This window comes from Zootoca vivipara, chromosome 1 (assembly GCF_965207765.1).
Source record: "Zootoca vivipara chromosome 1, rZooViv2.hap1.1, whole genome shotgun sequence".
Classification (NCBI taxonomy): domain Eukaryota; kingdom Metazoa; phylum Chordata; class Lepidosauria; order Squamata; family Lacertidae; genus Zootoca; species Zootoca vivipara.
In genome coordinates this window covers 59,904,215-59,930,808 of record NC_142582.1, presented here as the reverse complement: position 1 = coordinate 59,930,808, position 26,594 = coordinate 59,904,215, and the positions used below count along the sequence as shown (strand labels likewise).

The following is a 26,594-nucleotide window of genomic DNA, read 5'->3' as shown; positions in this document are numbered from 1 at the left end:
ACTCTTTACTAACAAACTCAACTGAATTTATACTTTGATCAACAGGCAAACTTCTGGACCCTCAAAAATATGCTGCCCTGCAGAAAATTGATGATCCTGCAGAGATCTGCCCAATTGAGGAAATGGCAGCTTCTAACATTCCTCGCAAGAAATATGTATGTACCATATCATTTTTCTGGATCTGCCTACCTTTCAATATTTTTAGACAGAGGCAGTAATTGATAAAACACAGCCATGATTGAAGATACAGTAGCGGATGGCTAAGTCGGTCTGAAAGAGCTGGGAGGAAAGCAACCTCTTCCTATCTTTTTGGAGGTTTTTTTTAAATAAAAGGGATTTTCAAAAGTGGAGAATTTAGGCTTTCCAGCTGTGAGGGAGTGGCATTCTCCCCAGTTAGTTCCCTGCTTCTCTCACATTCTAGCTTCAGCACAACAGGATGGAGACTGTATTCTCTTGGTAGCAGGGCAGGAGCCCCAAATGAGTGTGACCAGAGCCCAAAGTGGTCATCGCTATCCACATTCTCAAAAACATATCACTCCATCCATGCATACTCTCTCTCTCTCTCTCTCTCTCTCTCTCTCTCTCTCTCTCTCTCTCTCTCTCTCTCTCTCTCTTGTGGACAATGTGCATTGCTAGAAAAGGAATCATTTGTTTTAATATATTATTTTTTGGCAATTCAAATGTCAAGTACGCTGGGGCCTGATTTGGATTGGCACTCTGATGGGAGGATGATGCAGGGGCTTCAACCATTTGACCCCTGCTGTGGCCCCTGCACATTGCAAATAAAAAAGGGATCCATTCATTTCTTTTTCTTTTTTTAAAAAAGATTTTATTAAGACTTTTCAAAATGCAATAAAAGACCAGAACATGCAAAAGATCCAAGGTCAAATGCAGATAGGGCTAGAGAAGATCTGGAACCCTGGAGAGTCACAGTCAGGGCAGCAGCCTGAAGGGTTAATGTTAGATAGACAAGGGAGAGTAAAAACATAGCTTTGCATGCTTTACTCCCTCCTTTTAATCCCCACACAGCAACAGATATCACACATAATTCTGCCTATCTACTATCCCATTCAAGATTAAATGTTATTCAGCCCTCAGACAACAGGAAGCAAGGTGGGAAGTTTTGCCACCGTTAAAAGTGGCATGGGTGGTGGTGGCACAATGCACTGGATCCAGGGACTGCCGCCTGTGGCCTTTCGGTTGCTAGTCCATAACTTATATGGTGATAAGGGGGAGGCTACATTAACTATAGGCACACATTCCTACTCAATGCTTGTAACCTGTGTGATATTATTAGCTGTTATTACAGAATGGAAGTGTCCAAGGGGTGCCTTTGGTAACAACAAGTTGTCAAAGCAGTTCAGTCTGTGGTACAATCACGCCCTGTCTCAAAATGCATTGCATTCATTGAAACTGCCTTTCTTTCTTTTCCCAATAGGCTAGGATCTGCAGCCAACTTCTAGGCCTCGTGTCTCAGTCTTGCAACATCTCAAGGAAAGGGTTTGTTATCCGCTGCCAACTTGACATGCAATACTGCCCTGATCCAGGGCAGAGGAACTGTACTTGTGCTACTCTTTCGGAGTACTCCAGGGAGTGTGCCATGTCCCATCAGGAAGTGTCTGATTGGAGGAGCACTGACCTCTGCTGTGAGTTATGAGGTTCCGGATCATGATTATACATGTCAGATATTAACAACACTTTGGCCAAACTACCATAAACATCAGCTTCAGTATTCTGAAGTGAAAGGTGCACAACTAGTAAATGCCTCATTATTTACATGTACAGTCAAATCTCGGTTTGCGACTGCCTCCGTTTGCGACCGCTTCGGTTTCCAACCACCACGGACCCGGAAGTGTTTACATCCGGATTTCAAGGCGCTCGGATGCACAGAAGCAATCTGCGCAGCACGCGCATGTGCAGAAGCGCTCTATCGGTGCTTCGCACACGCGCAGAAGCATCCATCAGGGAGTGACCGATTCGGGGAGCGACCGGCTCCGCGGAACGGATTGCGGTCGCAAACCGAGGTACCACTGAATTAAGACAGGGCTACCAATGAGGACAGGAAGAAAGTATGCTCCCCATCAGTGTTTCGCCTGCTCCTTTTTGTTGTTGCTGCTCCTTCTTCCTCCTGTAGCTATTCTCCATTGCTTTTTTTCTGCTTCTTGACAATTTGCTGTACTTCTTTCCTTCCCGTCTGTCCTGACTTCACTCTCTGAACCATTGTGTTTTGCAGCTTTGGGAAGATGTCCAGCTAACCAAATCTACAAAGAGTGTGGTTCTGCCTGTCTCAAAACATGTTCCAACCCAGATTACAGCTGTTCCAGCTACTGTACATATGGCTGCTTCTGCCCAGAAGGTAAAAGGAGATTGTGATGAATAGACCTTGGGTCAGCCTCCTGGAGACCCAGAAGATAATCAGGGCTGGGTGAAGTGTCATCCAATCAGAAGAGAATAGAAGGTTAAAAGTTAGAACCTAACAGTTTAACTTTCAGGTAGGGCTGAGTTAAGGCTTCACTGTTAGATGGGGCTCAAAAATGACTTGTTTATGGATTGGGTAGGCATGACAACCCTGATTATTTCCCTAAGGAGAAGGTAAAGATGCTCGTTGGAGCTGGGAGTGTTTTCCTGGCTTACTAGAAAAAAATAGCCATTCTAGGAGGAATCATCTTATTTAGGAATAGGTTTAAAGTGATTCTGTGAATAGGTTTATCTGTGATTCTGAAGATAAACCAGGTTCTTTATAAAGTATGTTTAGGAATATGTAACTTAAATTCAACTATGCCGAATGGCCAAATGACTGTGTATGCTATGCACTTTATATTTAGTTAATTACCTATGGTTTTCAGTCTCTATTCAGATTTATTGCTATGAAATTGGAACACAATTTGTCCATGATACAAAGGGCACCTAAGTGAATAGACCTGCCCCTGAATTTCCTCCAGAGTGGGGAAAAACACCTTGCAAAAGTTCCCAAGCTTTATCCTATATACATTCAGAAGGAATTAAAATGCTTGCCATTCATTTGCTTTCACCTTTGACAGGGACTGTTTTGGATGACATTTCAAAAAACCGAACATGTGTTCCGGTAGAACAGTGTCCGTGCACACTGAATGGGGAGATGTATGCTCCTGGTGATGTTATGAAAGCAACATGCAGAACCTGGTGAGTACGGTGGTATTCTAATTAAAGAAGGATGGGTTGTGGTCATGAAGCTGGATAGAATACCTGGCACTGATGTGCTGAAACATGCATAAAAAAGACAGAGATAGAAATTCATAAAAAGATAGAGATTTTTGCACATAGATCAGGATATGACGTGCATTTTTTACTGTCTTTAGAAGTCCAATTTGGATTTTCATTTTTAAAGTTTATTGGTTCCAAATACTATTGCACAGATGAAGAGAGATATAATAGGTTGTGTGCACACTTTGCATTGAAAGCAAACCCCCCCCCCCAATAATCCTGGGAACTGTGGTTTATTCCTCAGAGAGCTGCTGTTTCCAGCACCCTTAACAAACTACAGTTCTGACGACCCTTAGGAGGTGGGGGAATGTGCTTTTCCATGTATTGCACTTGCACAGCTATCCTGACCTAAAACAAATAACCCAGAAAGTGAGGATGTGCTTAGATCTGCTTTCCCAGTTAACAGCTGACATGTGCTTTTCTTTTTACTAGTAAGTGTATGATGGGTCAGTGGAGCTGCACAGAACTGCCATGTCCAGGCAGATGTTCCTTGGAGGGAGGGTCATTTGTTACCACATTTGACTCTAGGCCATACCGTTTCCATGGAGTTTGCACCTACATTCTTATGAAGGTATTCTACCTAATAAAGACCAGCATTATCCGATTTGTAAATAATAATAATAATACTGTAATAATAATCCTTGAATTTTCACTTCGGGGAGTTAAATATTGGTACAGTATGGAAACATTCTACAATAATATTAAACGGTGGATGTGAACATACTGAGTTTTTCTCCCTTCTGCAAACTTTGCATTATTTTGCTTTTCCTCTCCTTCTAGAGTCCCATGTTACCACACAATGGAACCCTGATGGCTGTGTATGAAAACTCCGGTTATTCCAGTTCAGAGACATCACTGACAGCCATCATTTATGTCTCAGGAAAAGTAAGTGTGCGTCTCATAGAAACATTCCTGCTGAGCACATACTATGAAAAAAATCAGAGCAGATACAGTCCAGCACAGATTAAGATATGCCTAAACCCTATTGATCTCAGCTGGATTTAAAGGATGTGCTTAAATTGTAGTCCAGATGTGCAGATATGAGCATTTGAATATGGAACAGAGTGAAAAGGTGAGATACGTACCTAGATGCAATAGTCACAATCATTGTTCTCAGTTGCAAAACTTATGGTAGCAGTTAATTTTAGTGATTCCTCGAAAAATTACTTTATTTCATGTGGTTACACACATTCTATATCCATCTTGATTCATAGAAAGATTGACCCAGAATGGCATTTAACCTTTCACCCAGCTCTGTGTTTAGGATTCTGTGTTATCTTTTCCACATAGGACAAAATTGTGATTTCTAAAAATGAAATTTTAATGGATGAGGATGAACATAAGAGGCTACCTTATAAATCAGGTAAGATAAGAAAGAAGAAAATAGAAAATGTACCCAATAAATAAGATGATGATAAGATGAGATGAGATGAGATGATTATTATTTCTATCCCACCCACCTGACTGGGTTGCCCCAGCTACTCTGGGCAGCTTACAGCATATCTAAAAACATAAAACATCAGACATTAAAAACTTCCCTAAATAGGGTTGCCTTCAGATGTCTTCTAAAAGTCAGATAGTTGCTTATTTCCTTGACATCTGATGTGAGGGCATTTCACAGGGCAGGTGCCACTACTGAGAAGGCCCTCTGCCTGGTTCCCTTCAACCTCACTTCTTGCAGTGAGGGAACCAGCAGAAGGCCCTCAGAGGAGGATCTTAGTGTCCGGGCTGAACGATGGGGATGGAGAAGCTCCTTCAGCTATACTGGGCTGAGGCCATTTAGGGCTTTAAAGGTCAGCACCAACACTTTGAATTGTGCTCGGAAACGTACTGGGAGCCAGTGAAGATCCAGGTAAAGACAATCCTGCCAAAAATATGTTCTGTATTTTATATTATTTCTGTTTAAATATGTTGTTACCCACTCTATATTTGGGATAAGTGAACTGTAAATATAAATAAATAAGCAACCATCCCTCCTATCAAAATAACAAAAAATGTCATATTTATATAATGCAGACTATTCAAATTGAATAGTAGGAACAAAGAAGTAAACGTATCAATATATGTAATATATTTAATAATTTAAATGGATTAAACAGAGCCAACATTTTTCAATTACCTCATTTCTTTAGGAGACATCATCATCTTCAGACAGTCATCTACTCACATTCAAATGTATACAACCTTTGGGCTGGAGCTGGTAATTCAAGTTAGTCCAGTGTTTCAAGTTTATATTAAAGTTGGACTTCAGTTCAAAGGCAATACCCGAGGTAAAGTACCTGGTTTTTGTTGAACTGTTCCAGATCTGGTGTGGAAATTGTTTGTGAGATGAGATCTAAGCATAGCCTGGGGACACCTTCAAATTGTGACCACTCCAGATTAGATTATACTTGACCTCTGGGGGACAGCAAAGGTCAAATATGTCATTCACCTGTCTACCACACTAGTAAGGGGTAGAGAACCACTATATTATTTTTAATTGTTTTTGATACTGTATTTTAAATTGTAACTCACCCTGGGATCTCATGGTGAACAAAGGGTAATAAATCATAATTATAACCATAATTATAATAACGCCTCTGCACTTGGGTGGAAGCTAGTTCAGAGATTCAAGTTGACTGTTAAAAATGTTTTAGCTTCTACAATTCAATGCAGTATTTTGGGCAAACCTGAACTTCTTTGCTCCAGGGCCCACAGATACTTTATGGAGAGGAACCCTGTAGCTTTCACATTGCTACCTATAGTAGGCATATACAGTACAGGTATAATTCACAGGCCTACCATGGAATTAACAAGAGACTTTTTTCACTGTTACTGTAGAAAAATGCTCCTAGCTTTTCATTCTGCACATCTCTTTCCATGTCACCAGGGTTATGTGGTAACTACAATGGAGAAACTACAGACGACTTCATGACTAGCATGGATATTATTGAAGGAACAGCACCTCTCTTTGTGGATTCTTGGAGATCAGGAAATTGCCCCCCTGCCATAGAAAGAGATACAGATCCTTGTTCTATGAGTCAATTAAACAGTAAGCGACATGGTCTGCTTCTGTCTGTCTGTGCTCCCTTTTATTCTATTTATCTGAGCATTTTAAATATTAAATACATTCAAGGCCATGGTAGGATTTTGAAAATGAGCTGTAGAATTTTTGTTTTGCTTTCAGTATATGAGGGACAGAAAGAATAATTACGAACAGGAACCCCTGCAGCTTTTTGTTTTACCTATTCACATCTCCCTGAGCTGCTTTGGAGATCAGAGAAGTGGTGCCCTGGAAAGGAGGCATTATCAACAAATGCGAAATGCGAAAGGGGATCATTAATGCTGCATCATTTACAAAGTCACTGTGGGCTGTATCCTTGAGGGTGCCTCTCAGATTTGATGTGCGTGAAAGAGGCGGCCAAGAGCCATTTGTGTTAGTTTTAAAATGTACACATTCTATAATCATTGTCAAAGGAAGATGACAAATGATACTCACTTCTTGAATGTCCATGAAAAGTATAACAAAATAACAGCATTTGTCACAAGTATTCAGAAAATAGGCCAGGTCGGCCATAAAATTGGCTATTGGCATATCCACTGGCTATTATCCATAGCATTGTAGAATTGTAGAGTTGAAAGGAATGTCAAGGGTCATCTAGTAGCCCAATGCCCTACAATGCTGGAATCCTTCCTACAGCTGTTTCTGAATGAGCTCAAGCCACCAACCTACCCAGGCACACTGACCCACTGCACCACAGGACTTGTTTTATCTCCACCCTTATTTGTACACATATTTTAATAGTAGCTTTGGAATAAATGAACTTGCCTAATACCTTTGGTTGTATCTTTTTGTCTAGAAATGTGTGCCGAAACCCACTGCTCTGTTCTTATCAAGAAAGATACAATATTTGAGAAATGTCATTCTGTGGTGAATCCTGTTCCATTTTATAAGGTAGGGGTTTCTGTAAAATGTTCAGAACAAAGCAACTAGATGTTCAGTTGCTCTGTAAAAATGCTTTTTTAAAAAAAACGTTTTGAAAAATACATTGAAATTGGCATAGCTCACTGTTGCCATCTAGTTGCACATTTGTATATTGCACTTTACAACACATTAAAAAAATTATTTGCAACTGTTTAGCTGAATCCCAGGGTCATTACAAAGTTTGTAAACATCAGAAAAAGTTGTATTCCCCCCCCCACCTGCCCAAATGACATCCAACTTCCTGCTGAATTCCTGTAACTTTTTATATCACAAATATTCTGGTTTTTATTTGTCCCACTTTAGTTGCGCAATAGCCCTTCTGGACATAAATAAAATGGTAGTACTGGGGAAGCATTGCAGAACAAACTAATTACTTCCGAGAAGAACTTAGCCACGGCCAGGGTAGTATCATTTGACATATCTCCAATGAAGCACTTAATTTAGAAGGTTTCAGATTTAATTAACTGATCCCTGGCTTGTTTGAACTGCTCACAGTGTAGTAGGTTATGCTTCATAAAGTCCACACCCTGAGAGCATTTGCAAAGCCTGTTCTGATAGGGTATGTCAGACAGTCTGCCATTTAGTACTTTTGATGGAAATACATTTAGTTTGGTAGGTACAGACAGATTCATGAAATATGATGGTAACTGAAAATCATGGCCATAGTGGATTCCAAATGCAAACGGTCCACAGATTACATAAGATCAAGAGCGAAGATCGCTGTATGAAATATCCCATAACCTCTGCCTCACGGATTTAAAGGCAATATCATAGCCCAAAAGGATGGTGAAAAACCAATCGAGGAGGCTTTTAATAAGAAATAGAAACCTACATGCTCTGCATAAAACATAGTGACTACCTTGGAATCCGTTCCCTGCATTTCTGTTTTATTTTGCTTTTGAAAATGCTTTTGTGGGTCTTTGGACCAAAATAAAAAACGTAAATATGTAAACTAAAACAGAATAAATCCACCACAAATGTTGCAGAACACATGCACAATGGAACACCAGTCTGGAGGGACTTTATCTGCCCCCTCAGAATAGGGCTGTGTGAAAGAGCCGACCCAGATCACCAAAGATAGCACTTTTATATCATCTCAGTTGCAAAACTTTTCAAATGCAATCAAGTGACAAACCATTTCATGATCTACAGTCGGCAGTTCTGATTGCTTATTAACAAAACATATCCTGACTCTTTGTTTTCAGAGATGTATATACCAAGCCTGCAACTATGAGGAAACCTTTCCCTATATTTGTTCTGCTCTGGGATCATACGCCCGTGTGTGTGCTTCAATGGGACTGTTTCTTGGGAACTGGCGGAGTAAAGTAGACAACTGCAGTAAGTAGTCTTCAACTGATACTTATAGCCAGGCATCCCCAAACTTCTGCCCTCCAGATGTTTTGGACTACAATTCCCATCATCCCTGACCACAGGTCCTGTTAGCTAGGGATCATGGGAGTTGTAGGCCAAAACATCTGGAGGGCCGCAGTTTGGAGATGCTTGCTTATAGGGATACCCTTCCTGTATTATTACTATTGCTTCAGAGTCCAGACATATGCCGGTGCTGATATTTCCATTAAGGAACTATTTTATTGTGATTTCTTGGGGGTTTTGAGATCTAGCCCCAGCACAAGGGCAAAACTAAAGCTGGCTGCAGCCCTGCCTTAAGCACTGCTCCATGATAAATGGTAGGACTATTTTTTAAAGGATTACATTTAGATAACTGGGAACCCATGCATACAAATGATCCTGTATATACTGTAAATATAAGAATTCTAGCTGACTCGGCCACGCGTTGCTGTGGTTCTTTCCTGTGATCCCCCACCACCACCCTGTCCCGATCCATGACGTATCCTGCCCCTCCTCCCTCCACCCCGGCTCATCCCTGTGTTTCGGTAGGATACCCTTCCCTCTGTTGTCCCTGAGGAGTGTATCTCCATACCTTGGCCCCCACCGTTTGAAAATGAACTGTTAGGTTCTGGGTTCTATTTCCCAGCATGCACTTTTGTCTGAGCCCTCTGTTGTCCCTGGGGAGTGTTGGCCCCTACCCCCGGTATCTTCCTACATTGGCCCCCACCCTTGGAGAAGGAAATGTCAGTTTCTGAGTTCCATTTCCCAGTATTTACTTTTTTCTGAGCCCTCTGTTGTCCCCTTCCCCCTGTATCTCCATACTGCGCACGCATCGTGAACATTTCTATATATTTAGATTAAGGATCAGGGGTGATGATGCGCCCTGGGACGCAGAGAACTACTTAAAAAATCCCGAGGGGGGGGTCAAATAGTGAAGTCCCACAGCCCCGTAGCAACAGACAGGCCCAGACAGAAGGAGGGGGGTCATATGGGCCAAAGAATATTCACTTAGGAGCTTTGTGTCTGACCTAACCCGTATAGTAGATATAGTCCCCCTAATAAAACAAGAAACAGGGACATTCAATTCCATGTGCTTAAAGCCAAGCACACAAGTGGTCTACTCTAGAGAACTGTGCAATTTCCGCTCAAAACCCTGCTCACATAAGCACTATTTAATGAGGAGAGTGCCTGGCTGATCGTTGGAACCAATGCAGGGTTAAGCATGTTTTGTTGTCCTCTGAGAACTTTCTGCAGACCTTCTAGCTACTGCACCATCAGTAGTCTAACCAATAAAAGAGGAATAAGATTTTGTCTCTTCCAGTAGCTTGCTTCACTGAACTGCCAATCATTGGTTCCCCACATGAGACAGAAGTATGAAGGACGAAGAATATCTCACCAGCTGAAAGCAAAAACCTAATTGTATTATACTTTTTTCTACTGACAGCCATTTCTTGTACTGGAAATCAGACATTCAGCTACAACACTCAAGCCTGTGACCGGACATGCCTGTCCCTCTCCCATCGAGGCCTAGAGTGCCACCCCACTGACATCCCTATTGACGGCTGCAATTGTCCAAAAGGCACCTATCTCAATCACAAAAATGAGTGCGTCCGTAAATCCCAGTGCCCTTGCTACTTGAATGACAGGAAGTTCATTCATGCTGATCAATCAACCATAATTGGTGGAATTACCTGGTAAGCACGGGCTACAGCAAATGAGGATTTTGCATTGGCTTTGTTAGCACATTAGAATTTCCTCAAATGCATGGTCTTGTAGGAAAAGTAAACACTGGCAATGGTGGTGGTGGTGGGGCGGTATTTCAGAAATGTTATGGTTGCAATGTTGTATATCAGGGGTGGCCAACTCCCCAGAGACTGCGATCTACTCACAGAGTTAAAAATTGGCAGTGATCTACCCCCTTTTGATGGGTTCAGGTCAAGGTTGCTGAGTTTTTTAGGGAGAAAAGCCACATTTTTGGGGGGTGCAGGGTGAAAATGTTGAGCTTCTTTTAGGGGAGCCAAAGTTGTTGAGCTTCTTTGGGGGAGCCAGTGATCTACCAGTGATCTACCACAGACGTCCAGTGATCTACCAGTAGATCACGGTCTACCTGTTGGACGTGCCTGTTGTATATGTATGTCAAACACCCTGAAAGGGATTATAAGTATTAAGGGGCATTATAAAAGTATGGAGAGTGGGAGGGGGAGCCAAAATCTCTTTATAAGGGAATTATAAGGGAGTGAAGTGACATAAATTAAACAGACACCTAATGTTTATGGAGTTGAGAAAGTGTTGCAAGACTCTGCAGACTGAATGAAAACTTCAAAATGCAGCAATAGAGAAAAGGGAAGTAATTTTATTGTTTGCTGACAGCAAGCAGTGGCTCAGAGGATACTTCCAAAAGCTGAGTGCCTCGCCATGGTTGCCCAGAGGCTCATATACTTTTTTTCTGGCTGACATACATGAAGCATTACATATTCATTAGCTAATTGTTAAACCACATCCTTCCTCACTCCTTTTAAGGTTAACTTCCTCCTTTCTCACATAAGCTCAATCATTCTTTCATGGCCTTCACAAGACTCTGAACAGACTCTCTTGGTTCTTCTAAGCAACATTACACAGATAAGATAAAGGGAGCTTTGCCGTCACTGGTTGGTACAAAGAGAATAGTCTTCTAGCAACTGCCCATGCAACTGTGCACGTGAAAAAACCATTTCTCACAATATGGGGTTTCTCAGAATCAGGGGGGCCACTGCTACAAAAGGGACACTCAATATCCTGTTGAAGGAAAAAAACAAATTTAATCAAAGATATTTCTGAGCTTTAAGAGAAAGAGGAAATGTAAAATAATTAAAACCCACTTAATTATGTCCCATTCTTGTCCCATTTTGAAGAGGTATGTTGTAGGCATAGGCCCACATATCTGAAGTATGAATGGCACAACGAAGTCCAAGGGTATAGTCTTTGATCTCTGGTCTAAAGGTGCATGGCGGAATGGCCTTGCTGAATCTAAGTCGGGCTAGGTCTCTTCAGTGTCTATATGGGAGACTCCATCCTCAAGTTCCATCATGGTGGGTTATAAATGTAACAAATAAAATATTAGTGCTATTAGCATGGGAGGTATTTGGAGCACACTTGTGGAACCAATTAAGGAGGTAGACTGAAATATCTTACCTCTTACCTTTTATTAACCCTTTACTGATCCCCATCCACTCCATTGCCATCATTGTTATTTCCATCTGTCATTGTCATGTCCCTTCTACATTCTATATAGCATTTAGCATATAATTGTTGTTTTATTTACTTGCTTGCTTGCTTGCTTACTTAAGTTTTATCCTGCTCCTTCTCAAGGATTTGGGCCAGATAAGGTAACAACTGTTAATAATAAATCAAAAATAGCCAGTATTAAATCTGTTTTATTTCACATCTGTTGAACTCCTAATTGCTGAATGCCAGCCCAAAGATAAAACCTGATAAACTCTTTTGGAAGACCTCTCCTCCATTCTTGAGGGGAGGGGTTGCGGGTGGGAGTTGTTTTCCCATGCTTGCAGGGGGGGCGTGATCAGCCCCCTGCATCAGCCCCGTCCCACTGCTGCATTAAACCCCTCAGCCGGCCAATAGGGCTTACTGGGGGGCGGAGTCTGGCTGCATTTAAGCGGCCATAGCGGTGGGAATTTTTTACCTCCGCTTCCTGCTTGCATTGGATCTCCCTCCCTCCCTCCCTTTAGGCTTTGCTTTGACCTTGCTATGGACTTCGGTTTGTCGCCTTGGTTACCCAAGGGGCCTGGTAGGAGTTTTTTATCCATGTGGCAAATTGGCACTGGCCTCTTGGTTTTTTCACCTACCTCATAGCAATTCGTCACAACTTTTGGTATTGGCGGTTAGGCATTGGATTATTCAATATGTGATGTATCTGTGTTGTGTGCCGGAGGTCAGGTTGAGGCCATCACTTACCTCCTAGGGGTATCGCGTTAAGGGGATCTGGTGGTCGTGGATCTTGTCCGATGCCCTGATGGGGTTAGGGCCCTGGCATGACCCCCGGTGATGTCAGGGGAAGCTTCCAGTTGTATTTGCATCAACAAGTTCCTCACACTGTTCGTTAAACTTTAAGTGTCTCCACACCGGTCGGGTGGAGTCACATGTTGCATTCCCATTCAATGCCTAAGCCAATACCACTCACATGCTATAGCCAATAAAGTTGTGTGGCCTTATTTTACCCATTAACCTAAAATCTTGTGTCCTTGTGTCTTATTTACTCCAGGCGGGTGGCGGGTCATCGACCCGTCAATGTATTCCAGCTCAGATGTACTTGATCTCGTACATTCCCTTAGTGTATTCTAATGTTCATTTTCTATTCTAGCTATTGCATTAATGGGAATCTGAGTTGTACTGGCAAACCTGTTGACCCTGCAGGTATGGATCTCTTTACCCTTTCTTTTGAAAAGCACATGCTTTCCAAATGTTGCAGAAACATCATTTCACAAGCATCTTATTTCCTTTTTCCTAGAAAACTGCAAGCCTCCCAAAAAATATATTTCATGCTCAGCACCTTCAGAAAGCAAATATGGAGCTGCCTGTGCACCAACCTGCCAAATGCTGGCTACTGGAATTGCATGTGTAAGTTCAATACTTTCGCTATGATCATCATTATTATTTATTGAATTTATATACTGTCCTATACCAAGAGGTCTCAGGGCGGTTCACAGAATAAAATCAAAATTATATATATATCATTGTGATTATATTTTCCCCAGTTGATAACTTGAATTGGTGGTGGGGACTGCAAGCTTCTCACCATAAGCAAGGAAGATGGGAAACACTTTTCCCACCTCCTTTTGGCCACACACTGTGGTAAAAGCTCAGTGAGTAAAAGGCAGACCTGGAACATAGTCTGCCTGTAGAGCTCAAACATGGACAGGAAAATTCTGGCTCAGGCTCTTAGAATGTAACCCCATACCTACTTACTGAGTAAGTGCCATTAAATTCAATCAGACATACACCTGAGTAGGCATACATATGATTGAACTGTTGACCTCATTATGCCAGCTCCCAATATGTACCTCGCTTTTAGACTTAACTGTTATCCTTCACAATATCTGTATAATACAAATCACAACTTTATCCTAAATACTTTATATACATGCAGGGTTTTTTTTAATGTTCTCCCAGCAATATGGCAATAACTTAGAAAACACCGATCTGAGCATGCCCACAATTTTGTTCTCACCTTTCTATTCTCACCCCATCACTCACATACTTATTTATGGTTGCCACATAACAGCATTGAGCAGCAGAACCTGGTGCCCTCCAGAGTTTGCTGGACTACAGATCCCATCATATTTGACTCATGGCTATGCTTGCCGGTGCTGTTGGGAGATGGGTGTCCAGCAACATCTGAAGGGTCACAGGCTAAGAGCAACCTTATAGTTGGCTGGTGTTGGGCTGGACTTTGCACATCTCAAAGTCTGAGTTTGAGATTGTCTGATCTTTTCCAGGTCCCCAGCAAGTGTGAATCAGGCTGTGTTTGTGCTGCTGGACTATATGAAAAGCTAGATGGTACATGTGTGCCACCTGATGAGTGTCCCTGTGAATATGGTGGCATCTCATATGCAAAAGGAGAGGAGATTCACACTGAATGCAAGTCCTGGTAATATATTTTTTGCTTTCATCCCTTTGTCTCCTTGGCTATACCGTGCAAGAATGCTATTCAAATGATAGTTAACGAGCTTAGAAAACATCGCATCTGAGCATCCACACAATTCTATTACATTTATTGCTTGTGCCAGCTGCCCTGAAACATAGCTAAACTGAATACAGTATGGGACTTTGGGAGATTTAAGGTAACATCACATGACGGCATCAAGGAATTGTGATTATCGTTGTTGTTTAGTCGTTTAGTCGTGTCCGACTCTTCGTGACCCCATGGACCATAGCATGCCAGGCACTCCTGTCTTCCACTGCCTCCCGCAGTTTGGTCAAACTCATGTTCGTAGCTTCGAGAACACTGTCCAACCATCTCGTCCTCTGTCGTCCCCTTCTCCTAGTGCTCTCAATCTTTCCCAACATCAGGGTCTTTTCCAGGGAGTCTTCTCTTCTCATGAGGTGGCCAAAGTATTGGAGCCTCAGCTTCACTTTGTGAAGCACTTAATTTGCCAAATGCTCTCATTCTTTGCTGACTATGAAATTAAAGCCATGTATTGAAACACTCATAGTGTAACAAAACTAACACAGAAAGCTCATACCTATGACAAACTTAGTTGGTCTCTAAGGTGCTACTGGAAGGATTTTTTTATTTTGTTTTGACTGCGTCAGACCAACACAGCTACCTACCTGTAACCAGTGAAAACAGTGTATAACTGGGGTTTTTTTGTATGAGATAATAGGCGTAAATAGAAGAAGAAAAAAGCAGGAATTTCACAACTACCTTTATGCCATTCCAGGAGGCAGGGAGACGTCACTCCAGGCTTGGTGCTGGTTTGAATTCCAGCCTCCACAATTTGGTGGCTCCTTAAGGGTTATTACAATGGTGTTTCCAGAAGTGTGGGAGACCAGAACTTTGCTTACTCAATATTGTGCTACCTTTATTTGCATTTGGAGACTTTATGACAAGTTTCTTGTTCCTCATCAGCACCTGCACAAGAGGAAAATGGAAATGCATCCAAAATTCCAGGTGCTCTTCAACATGCAGTCTCTATGGGGAAGGCCATATCACCACATTTGATGGACAGCGCTTTGTGTTTGATGGCAACTGTGAATACATACTAGCTATGGTAATATCACTTTGACTGGACTTACATGCCATGATGCCAATGATCAGTATGGGCATATTTGAATCAATGTGACCCTTCAAATCAAGGCTTGCAATACAAAGAGTGTCTTAAGGTGGAACAAAATTGGTCTCAAATATTTTACAACTATAATCTTAAAAATAGGGAGTGGGTGAACTCATATGGCCTTTGTTCCCTAAATTCAGCTTCAGGATTTGAAGTGCAACCAGATCTTCTCTGCAAAAAGTAGATCAGAATCTACTGGTAGATCTCTGGGTAGTTTGCAGTAGATGAGCAAGGGTTTTTGATTCTGAGTTATCCAACAATCCTGCCCATGCTCTGCACTTTAAATCCTCACATACATTTTGCTTATCTAATGGTTATCTGACTGTACTTCTCTACCTAGGATGGTTGTGGCATGGGTGGCGCTCCCCATAATTTCAAAATAGTAACTGAAAATGTTGTCTGTGGAAATACCGGGATCACATGTTCCAGAGCAATCAAGATCCACCTTGGGGTAAGGATGAAATGTTGTTGTTATGTGATATTTACTCATCTGCACCACACTGGAAATAATTTCCGAACACCCTCCAAGGAAAATGATCGATCACTCTTGTCATCCCAGCTGTTGGACCTGAGATTCAAATTTTCCATTCTTAAGAAGCAGGGCCGGGCCAACTCTATCATTAGGCAGAGTGTGGCAGCCACCTAAGGCAGCAGATTCTGGTTGCTTTGGGGTGCAGTTTAGAACCATGTTCCATCTCCAGAATTAAAGTAAAATTCAACTGCCAATGCAGCTACCTGGGAGGGAAGGGATACATTTTGTCCTTTGTTTCAGATGGCAAAATATATTGGGCCAGCCCTGTGTACACCTAAAAGTTATGGAGACACTAACTGGATACTTCACTATAGGTGGGATTTTATCCTATGTGTATTAAACTATGGATTGCAAAGCCCCAGAGAGAACTGTCTTATAACAGAATCATTCTAGTTTTAAACTCATTCCCTATGTGTAAGATTGAAGAATATTAATAGAGAATTGTGGGTAAATTCCTCAAAGGCAGATACGGCCATTCGCCTTGTACACTGCTTGTACTTGTGCACTGCTTAGCGTATCTTTTGGGGGAAGAGGTTTATAATTTTTCTAAATAAATTCTGTTAGGTAGCTTTTCTAGTCACATGTTATTTTCCTTGCAGAATATGACAATCACTTTGGCAGACAGAACATACATTGTCTCTGGCTGGAATCCTATGACAGAGTTCTTTATAGAAGAGAATGCCCTCCACTTGATTATTGCGATTGCAATCCCTGGCAAATATGACATGTCCCTTATCTGGAACAGGCACATGAACATTTTCATCAAGATATTCAGAGGGGCAAAGGTAATAACCTCTTACCATGGAACTTCAGGGGTGGCCCTTTGCTGACCGGCACAACTGCAGTGCAGACAGTGGGGAGCTAGGGGACTTGTTCATCCTTGGCAGCCAGAAGGGGACGTTAGAACTTCTACCGTTGCATGATGTGAAAGAGGCCCATGATGTGAGTCAATCATGTCAAGGCTAGTAAGTCAGGTGGAGGCAGTGACCTGGCCCAAACCAGCTCTGCCTTTTCCCTACTGGATTTCCCACCCTATTACATGATGGTTCTGCCCAAAGGTGAGTGGGTTGGATTGTGTGAGCAGCTTGCTATGGAATGCTTGGTAACCCTATTCAGGGCCAGGGAGGAATTTTTCCCTGCTGGCTAATTGGTCTGTCTGCTGGTTTTTCACCTGTCTCATAGCAAATGAAACAACTTGGGCAGATAAGTCATTGAGTTTGGCTCTTTAGTATTTGGGTACCCTGCTAAAGGGGTTTTGCTGCCCGGGAGCCCACACAGGGGCAGCCCTGGAGGGAGCATCACACTCTAATGCATGTCGGGGGGCAACCTTCTTTTCAGGGTCTACCCACTTCATTATCAACTAGTTGGTGGGATGGTTGATCTTGCATACATACTCAGTGCCTTCACCAAAACCTGCTTACATCTGTAATAAGTAAAAGTGTGGCCTATTTCATCCTAATGCCAATGTCCTGTGTCTTATTTAGCATGGTTGCCCCCAACACTGGGCAGCACACTCCACATGACTGGGCATGCAGTATGAAGCCAATTCCTAATCCATTGTTTCTTTGCCTTTCTTGGGAAAGGCAAATAAAGCTGAATGGGAAGTTGCAGTGCCAAAATTTGTTGTGAGCAGAAATTTCTGAGGAAGACTTATCACAGGCTAGTCTCCACAGAGAAGTGATAAAACAGACACTCTTTGCAGTTCCACTTTTCATATGTTTTTTTACAAGGCAAAGTGACTGCGGGTCACGTCAGATTGAGCAGGAAACTGGAGATGGGACTATTTCTTTTTCAGATGTTTCTCTGCTCAAAATCATACTCCAGCTGCTTTTCTAAGGGAAGAAAGAGATGTGGGGGAACTCATATACATACAGGTATATCCCCCCTCCACATGGGAAAGCAATGTATGCGATAATTTTAAACAGAAGAACTGTCAAGGAAAGGATTAAACAGATCCTCTCTCTCCACTCAGCTCCACCATCACTGGTCATCCACTCAATATCAAGTTACTCACATGGCTCATTTACATTTTAAAAGTTCCCTTTTATGTTTTGTTCTGACATCCATAACTTTTATTTTTATTTTACTCTAATCTAGGATCACCTCTGTGGTTTATGTGGTAATTATAATGGGAATATAAGGGATGACTTTGAAACTCGAAGTAAATATGTGGCATCCAATGAATTGGAGTTTGTGAATTCCTGGAAAGAGAATCCCCTTTGTGGGGATGTGTTCTTTGTGGCTGATCCATGCAGTAACAACCCTTATCGCAAAGCATGGGCAGAAAAGAAGTGCTCCATTATCAACAGTCAAGTATTTGCTTCCTGCCACAGCAAGGTAAAAGTTTGTCCCATGCTTTAAGATAGTAACATTGCCTCTTCAAGTGCTAACATTTCCTCGTATGCATGCTTCCAAATGCCAGCTGCCTTTTTATTATTTTGAATTTATGTATTTACTTATGTACATATCTACTTCTTTTTTTAAAAAAATCCTGCCTTTACAGTGGTGATGGGGAGGTAGATTGGGACGAATTGCCAGCGCAACAATTGTGCACAGATCAGGCCTAATGCTGACCATGAGCCCCACCCTCAGAACACCCCATTGTGGCTCGGCCAGTGGAGATACTACTGGTGGGCCTCCCCCGCCCACCCCAATGCAGGCAGAGGAAGAAGGAGGTCTCCATCAATGGAGTGACATGAGTGTCACTCTATTGACATCAGGTGGCAGAAGGCTGGCTGAGCCAGTGGAAACCTACAGAGAGATGCCTCCACTCAATCCATCACCGCAGTGATTTCATGAAGTGATCGAAATTAACAGTGCAGCCTTATACATGTCTCCACATAGAAGTAAGCATCGATGAGTTCAATGAGCCTTATTCCCTGGTAAGCGTGCATAGGATTGCTGCCCGGCAGAGCAAACCAACTATGGTGGGAGAGGAGAATTTGTAGCCTAGGAAGCACCACAGCCAAGCACTCTCAGTCTTGTATTGGCTACGGTGGATCTGGGGTGGGGGCACTGTTCTTTCCCCAAGAATGCCAGTGTTCTCATCTTTGTTTGTTTTACATTTTCCTCCCATTGGTTCCTATGGAAGGGAAATTTGCTAGGCCAAATATCATTCTCTGTTCATACAGGAGATGATACTGTAAAGTGGATGTGTGGTTTGATTAGAGGATATTGCTTGTTTGGTCCCACTAAAAATGTAAGGATGAACTTTTAATTAACACAAACTTTCTGGTTTGGCTTCGTTCTTTCCCTACCCCAGGTATACCGCAGGCCATATTATGAAGCTTGTGTCCGGGATTCATGTGGCTGTGACACAGGAGGGGACTGTGAGTGCATGTGTGATGCTGTTGCAGTGTATGCAAAAGCATGCTTAGAAGCTGGCGTCTGTGTTGACTGGAGAACCCCAGACTTCTGTCGTAAGTTTCTTAACAATGCCTCTTTTAAAGTGTGCCGGGTTTCTTAAAACGCATTGATACTTCTATATGTTAATAATATTCAGAACTGGATAATACCTATTAAGTTTGCTGACTGCTAAAACTATGGAGCAGGAAGCATATTTTTAGAGCAGTGTTTTCACGAACCGTATCACCATAGCTGCCAAGTTTTCCCTTTTCTCGCGAGGAAGCCTATTCAGCATAAGGGAAAATTCCTTTAAAAAAGGGATAACTTGGCAGCTATGCATATCACCCCTCTGAAGTCGACTCAATGAGAAGATCAATAATTGTGGCCAGCTGCCACCACTACAAGCAGCTTGTCCTCTCTGCTAATCCTCTCTTGCACAGTGCAGATGCCTTTAATGTTTTCTAGGTGCAGCTGCAGTCACAGGGAAATTATTAGCACATTATGTGTGCAACTGTGCAACAATGAAGCATATGAAGCCTACCCCTTCAATCATGCTAGTTTCTCAGTGCAGCATTTCACATGCAGAAATTTATCAATAGACAATCTGATTTGGGACAGAATCCCTAGAGCTACGAAGTTTTAAATCCAGTATTGGCACATGACAATAAGGTGGATTCTACACATGTAAGTGGATAGACTGAATAACAATCACTTTCTCATCTCTTTAGCTGTCTACTGTGACTACTTCAACAGCCATAAGAAGAATGCCATGGATGGCACCTATCATAACTTTGTTAATGAACTGAATTGCACCTGGCATTATCGCCCCTGTAAATGTCCATACCAGCTACTAACCTACAGAGAAATAAACATTGAAGGTATTTTCCCCCTACTTTTTAAAAAATAGAAACTGTGCTAGATATTATTGGTAGGAAACTAGTAGAAAGTAGGCAAGATGCTTTTGTAAATCTTTTACAAAACAATTCGTAGGAAATAATAGGCCTGAATTCATGGTTGGAAATGTGGGTTTATGTTTCTCTAAGACTGACTTATACATTACAGGAATTCTTCTTTCTGAAACCTTTTTCTGAGGCTAGTGTTTACCTAAAACCTTTACTGTGTGCATGATGAACAATATTTCTTCTTTGTTCCTAGGCTGTTACAACTGTTCAGAGCATGACTACTATGACCCTAAGCAGAAAAAATGTGTGCCTTGTAGCGGTAGGTTAAAAAGTCCACTTTCAAATTCCTTGCTTCCAACATTTCCTATTTTAACAAGCATTATTTATAGTGAAATCCTATGCATGTTTACTGATTTCATTGGGACTTTTTCCCAATGTGGATAATATACATAGGATTGCACTCTTTTTTAACTGTCTTATTTAAGACTCTTATTTAACCAGAGGACCTCTTAAAGCTGCCATTGCATTATCTTCACTTATTGATTTGTTTGTTCTTAACTTTAAGAAATGTACTATGTCTACTAGAGTCTAAAGTTTAGGTGATTCAGGAAGGATGTGTATACAGTGGTTGATGAAAAAGTAGTAAAATCATAATTAGCTAGGATTAGAACACTCTACCCACTATACAGTGGTACCTCTAGTTCCGGGCACAATCTGTTCAGGGGTGGTTCGCACCCCAAAAAGTCCGCAACTAGAGCGGCTCTTCAGCGCAAGCACAGAGTGCGATACACTTCTGGGTTTGCTGCATTCGCAAGCTGAAAAGATGCAACATGAAGCTAACGCAACACGAGATATGACTGTACCACAATAAATTAAAACATCTCAAATTTCTTAAATCCTGGAATTCTAGATTACTTCTTCATATGCAAAGTTGTACTTTTACTATTGAAATAGGAGGGAAAATATATTATTTGCAGCAAATCCTCATTATGGAAGAAGTATATAGCTGAAATAATAATAATAATAATAATAATAATAATAATAATAATAATAATAATATAGCAGTGGTTAGCATCACAACACCATCAACAAATTAGAGTCACTTAACATTCAGTAATTTTTCTACACAAATGTTGCTTCCATCCAAGGAAATTAAATATGTAAAAGTCTATATTTATATATAGGTTTTTCTGTTGTACAACTGTAACTCACATTTGTCTTTTCACCAGGTCCAGTTTCCCCAACTCCTCCATTGCCAACAACAAGTGAGTATAAGATTTTGAAATGTATATTTCAAAGTATGTAACACTGAATGTAATGTCAATTTGTATAGGGATGGGAAATGATCCATTTGCCAGTATTGCATAGCAATAATGATGATTATGATGATGAACAGAAGACACAGATATGATGATCTATCAAATAAAATCCACTGGGGGGAGGAATCAGAATTATTTACATGAATTAGATTGGATTAAGCAGATGATCAGAGCATATCGTATATGGATATACATCTCACACATGCAGTTTTCTTCAATACTTCATCCATACTGTTGCAAGCTCTTTTCAGTTCTGTGATATGGACGAGTAAGAAATCCTCATCATAGAAAAGTATAGCTGGTATAATTTACTACTACTACTACAGAGGTTCTCATCACACCACCAACAAATTTAAGAGTTGGTTCACATTCAGTGATTAATCTACAGAGATGTAACTTCCATGTGAGAAAACTACATATATACAACTCTGTACCTACATGGGTTTTTTGTTGCACCACTGTAACTGACACGTGCAACATGCGACAAGAAACAAGTGTTTACTGTACTTGATGTGTCCACATGGTCTCCTGCCAATAAGGTTATTTGCATATAGAGGATCAAAATGAAAAATACAGGTGTTCCTAAAACACTTGACCCCTTTAATTTTATAAAACATCGCATATTCCATTTTATACTCACTGTTACATCACACTCACAGTTTTATACTTACTGTTTTAGCTTTTAAAAACTGGTTTTATTGATAATTCTATGGTTTTATTCTTCTTTTCAACGGCTTAGTTCCCCCCCTTACAATCAAGCAGTACAGTTGCCTTGCAACCTGCACAAATTTAAGTTGCATGAATATGCATCACTGAAAAAAGGGGCAGCACAGGCATCTGGAGGGGAGGACATTGGCAATACCACCCCACCCCACCCAAATTTGGAGGTGAAGTGATCATGGGACACTGTGTGAGAGGCCTTGGGAGAGCATTTGGAGGGTTTTTATTTTATTTTTTGCTATACACGACTTTGGCTTTTACACACTATTGCAGGACCGTAACCCCCACATAAGCTGAGTTGACTATATATAAATTGTAGGAAACAAATAGATAAAATAAAAAATTGTCTTTCCACCAGGTTCACTTTCCCCAACTACCCCATCACCAACAACAAGTGAGTATAAGATGTTAAAATGTGTGTTTTAAAATATGTGACACTGTGTTTAATGTAAAGTCTGTATAGTGGTAGGAAATAATAAATTTGCCCAGGGGCGTAGGAAGATAGGGGCGGTAGGGGTGGGCCGCCCCGAGCGGCGAACTCCAAGGGGCGCCATCTCGGGCGCCCGCCCTGCCCCCAAAATGTGCACCACGCCCCCGGAACGCATGCCACGCCCCTCTGGGAGGCGCATCACGCCCCCGGAACGTGCGCCACGGGTCTCCGGGAGGCGTGCCCCACCCCCAGAACGGGCGCCAGCCCTGCACCCAGTGCCGGAGCATGAAGCTCTGCCACTGAATTTGCCTGTATTGCATCGTAACAATAGTGGTGATGGATTATGATGGTGAACAGAAGACAGAGATATGTTGATCCATCAAATGAAATCCATTTTGGGTGAAATCAGGTTTATTTACATGGACCACCCTTTACTAGGTTAGAATCAGCAGATGATCAATGCATAGTGTATGAGGATGAACATCTCACACATGCAGTCCTCATTAATACTTCACAATGTGGATGGAGATGCATGCTCTTATCAATCCTGTGACATGGACGAGGATGCTTATCCCCATCTACTATATGCACACAATTGTGATCCTCAAATTGTTAGGTGTGTTTTACTCATCATATTTGTCATTTGCAAATACAGGTGAAACTCGGAGAATTAGAATATCGCCGAAAAGTGCATTTATTTCAGTAATGCAACTTATTACTTTTAATTTTTATTTTAATTTTTACAAATGCTTTCTTTTGGAAATTCCACAGTAATAAAACAAATAGTTACAATAATACAAAAATAAACATCGCTATTACATTTCATTAATTACATTCCATTTATAATTGACCCGCCAAACGACAACAAATAAATTACAACAAATAAGGGCTTGACATATCTTGCTTTGCATGTCATGCATCTATCTCATATATTGGTTTCACTTTTTAAGTTGTGTTACTGAAATAAATGCACTTTTTGACGATATTCTAATTTTCTGAGTTTCACCTGTATGTATGGAACTGAAGAATTTTGTTATGTAGACTCTGCAGAGACCACAGCCCAAAGAGCCAGACATCATCTACATTTTCTCATATGAAGTATTGATTCAGTCTGGTACCTTTCGTAGTGAATTAATTTATAGCCTTTGACAGTTGTAATGTTTATTTTTTTAATGTTTCTGCAATCCATTTAAATAGCTATGAAATTGCCCTTGGCCTTCTAGTATATGATCTCAGTTGTCAATAGACACAACAACTGGAAGAAAGAATAGAAATGGGATACATTCATATGGGCAAAATAATTCACAGATATATAGAGTACTGAGCCAAACACACACAGGGTTATGTGCACTGTGTCAAGAAAAAGTCAAAAGCTGCGCACTGCAGAAAATTTGTGACTAAAGAGATTTTGCATGTTGTTGCCTATTTAGTATGTAATCATGGAGGAGAGACAGGGCTGCAGACATCCAGATTATTTGTTAGGCAATCCCAAGGCCACGTTTGTGTTTCCACCCTTCCATTTGCTTTTTAAGAAAATTGTACCCAGTGTTTGACCACTTCTCTCCTCCTCCTCTTACATCCATATTCCCTGCTTCTTTGTGTTTCTTGTGACACTAGTTTCACACTGCCAGTTTTATTTCAGAGACACTCTGGGGGAAATGACATCCAAAAGCTCTGATTCAGGCACAATAAGCAATGTTTTAAAGTGTTGAAAGTTGGGGTGTCAAGAGAAAGGAGTTGTCATTGCTGCCACAATAAATGGCCCTAAGTACCATGTGTGTATGAAGAATTCTGATGTTTCCTAAACATTGAACTCTTTGATTTTGATTTTTTTTAAAAACAAAACAAAAAAAACCTTGACTATATGTATGAAATATACTGGGGTTCTCAAAACTCAGAAGCTCCTCGATTTTATATTCCACATTTTGCTCACACTTCTTGTCTTTTCCATAGCTCCAACACAGACCACAGCATCACCGAAAACAGGTGAATATAAGAGTTTAACACATGCTACTTATTGGTATATAAGTTACACTCTGTGCACTGAAAGCAACATGTCCATTTTCCAGTACTGCCCAATGATAACAAAGAGCATAAAACACAGGTATGCTGATCCCACAAGGGGTGTGTGATCTGTAAAGTGAATGAGGCTTTCACAGCTGGGTATATTTTGGATGTGAATGAACATCTGGCACATGCAGCCCTTGTTATTCCTACACAATTTGGATGGCTATGTATGTTATCATCCATCCTGCAATCTGGATGGAAAAATTGAGTTTACATAACAAGTTGTGCATAATTCAGTATGCCCCAACATATGCTACTGTTTCCAAGATGCCAGAAGCATCTTACATTTAGCTTCAGCAGTCATTATAGTCACAAGAATCACACTTGCCATCTATATTTCCTTTACATGAGATGGTAACTGAGGCCACAGTCCTATCCTCCCTTACCATGGAGCAATTCCCACTGAATTTAGTAGGATTTACTTCTGGGTAGACATGTTCAGGACTGTGTTGTTAGCTCTTTTATAATTCAGGTTTGAAGTGGAATTGCAAACTATGTTTTTTCCATGAAGAAGGAAGGAACGCATAAGTGGAGGGTGGAGCATATGAGCTCAAGGCCCATTCACATAACATGTCATGTTACATCTCAACAACCCTGTTTATAGAAAAGTGACACTAAATCAAAATAAATAAATGGATCACATCAGTTTGGCTTTACGTAGTTGCCAAGGGGAAATCTTAAAATACTTTGACATTACCTTCCTCTTGAAAAGGTTTCTGAAATTAGTCGTGGAAAACAATATGATATTTAAACCGATGAACCACTTTTGAGGTTTTGTACCAGGGAAGTGGGTGGCGCTGTCAGTTAAACCACAGAGCCTAGGACTTGATGATCAGAAGGTCAGCGGTTCGAATCCCCGCGACGGGGTGAGCTCCCGTTGTTCGGTCCCAGCTCCTGCCAACCTAGCAGTTCGAAAGCATGTCAAAGTGCAAGTAGATAAATAGGTACCGCTCCAGCGGGAAGGTAAACGGCATTTCCGTGTGATGCTTTGGTTCGCCAGAAATGGCTTAGTCATGCTGGCCACATGACTCGGAAGCTGTACGCCAGCTCCCTTGGCCAATAAAGCGAGATGAGCACCGCAACCCCAGAGTCGTCTGCGACTAGACCTAATAGTCAGGGGTCCCTTTACCTTTACCTTTACAATTAAATAGCCAAGCTGCCTCATGGAATGCTATCAATAATAAATGTTACCCAATACGTTACTCAGAATCCCAACCTCACACATTTAGATTCCATTAACCACACAATAAAGAAATGGTTTCAGTGCTGTCTCCATGAATAATAAGCTTATTCAATGAGACCTCGATTAATCATGTATTTTAATCTCATTAAAATATGAATGTTGTGTGGATTGTTTGCACTCCTTAATTGAAATGTGTTTTCCCACTTCTGCTTTGTAGCTCACCCTCACCCTGTTACAGCACCGATTGGTAAAGAAACAACAACAGGTCAGTTCTAGTATCCGTTTTGGTTTCTTGCTGATTACCTCCAACAGATGGCTATCCAGGCTCTGCTTGAAGACATCTGGGAAGCGAGGGATTATCCTCTCCCCCACCACCTGTAATTGGTTTCCTTGTCTAACACACTTAAGCTAGTAACAATTTGCTCCCAAAGGTGAACTGGCAAGATGGAGTCTCTGCAGGTGAGTGTTCCCCATGTCTGAAAAAATAGTCCAAATGCCTGCCCTGGATGGGGCTGTACTCCCTCTGGAGGAGCAGGTACACAGTTTTTGGGGTGCTCTGGATCCAGCTTTGTCACTGGTGGCCTAGGTGGCTGTGAATGCCTTTTATCAGTTTCAGATGGCTACAGCCCTTTCTGAACCTGGATAGATGGACCACAGCATCTCAGGAACGGATCCATGTGAGACAGGGTTATTTCCCTAGGGTCTTCCC

The 26,594-nt window shown here is 41.4% G+C and overlaps 1 protein-coding gene across 1 annotated transcript in view; it reads left to right on the top strand.

Moving 5' to 3' along the window:
• MUC6 (mucin 6, oligomeric mucus/gel-forming) overlaps nucleotides 1–26,594 on the top strand; it is a 42,898-nt gene that overhangs the window by 12,359 nt on the left and 3,945 nt on the right. Inside the window, exons 9-34 of the mRNA XM_088676611.1 lie at nucleotides 46–155; nucleotides 1,439–1,646; nucleotides 2,234–2,356; nucleotides 3,042–3,162; nucleotides 3,676–3,814; nucleotides 4,024–4,128; nucleotides 4,534–4,606; nucleotides 5,376–5,513; nucleotides 6,113–6,274; nucleotides 7,083–7,177; nucleotides 8,413–8,545; nucleotides 10,002–10,251; nucleotides 12,915–12,967; nucleotides 13,062–13,171; nucleotides 14,050–14,201; nucleotides 15,183–15,324; nucleotides 15,728–15,838; nucleotides 16,519–16,704; nucleotides 18,017–18,256; nucleotides 19,182–19,338; nucleotides 19,993–20,142; nucleotides 20,420–20,485; nucleotides 21,396–21,431; nucleotides 22,564–22,599; nucleotides 24,589–24,621; nucleotides 26,103–26,150. Coding sequence (XP_088532737.1) covers nucleotides 46–155; nucleotides 1,439–1,646; nucleotides 2,234–2,356; nucleotides 3,042–3,162; nucleotides 3,676–3,814; nucleotides 4,024–4,128; nucleotides 4,534–4,606; nucleotides 5,376–5,513; nucleotides 6,113–6,274; nucleotides 7,083–7,177; nucleotides 8,413–8,545; nucleotides 10,002–10,251; nucleotides 12,915–12,967; nucleotides 13,062–13,171; nucleotides 14,050–14,201; nucleotides 15,183–15,324; nucleotides 15,728–15,838; nucleotides 16,519–16,704; nucleotides 18,017–18,256; nucleotides 19,182–19,338; nucleotides 19,993–20,142; nucleotides 20,420–20,485; nucleotides 21,396–21,431; nucleotides 22,564–22,599; nucleotides 24,589–24,621; nucleotides 26,103–26,150 — 3,177 coding nt within the window. The remainder of the gene's footprint in view (nucleotides 1–45; nucleotides 156–1,438; nucleotides 1,647–2,233; nucleotides 2,357–3,041; nucleotides 3,163–3,675; nucleotides 3,815–4,023; nucleotides 4,129–4,533; nucleotides 4,607–5,375; nucleotides 5,514–6,112; nucleotides 6,275–7,082; nucleotides 7,178–8,412; nucleotides 8,546–10,001; nucleotides 10,252–12,914; nucleotides 12,968–13,061; nucleotides 13,172–14,049; nucleotides 14,202–15,182; nucleotides 15,325–15,727; nucleotides 15,839–16,518; nucleotides 16,705–18,016; nucleotides 18,257–19,181; nucleotides 19,339–19,992; nucleotides 20,143–20,419; nucleotides 20,486–21,395; nucleotides 21,432–22,563; nucleotides 22,600–24,588; nucleotides 24,622–26,102; nucleotides 26,151–26,594) is intronic.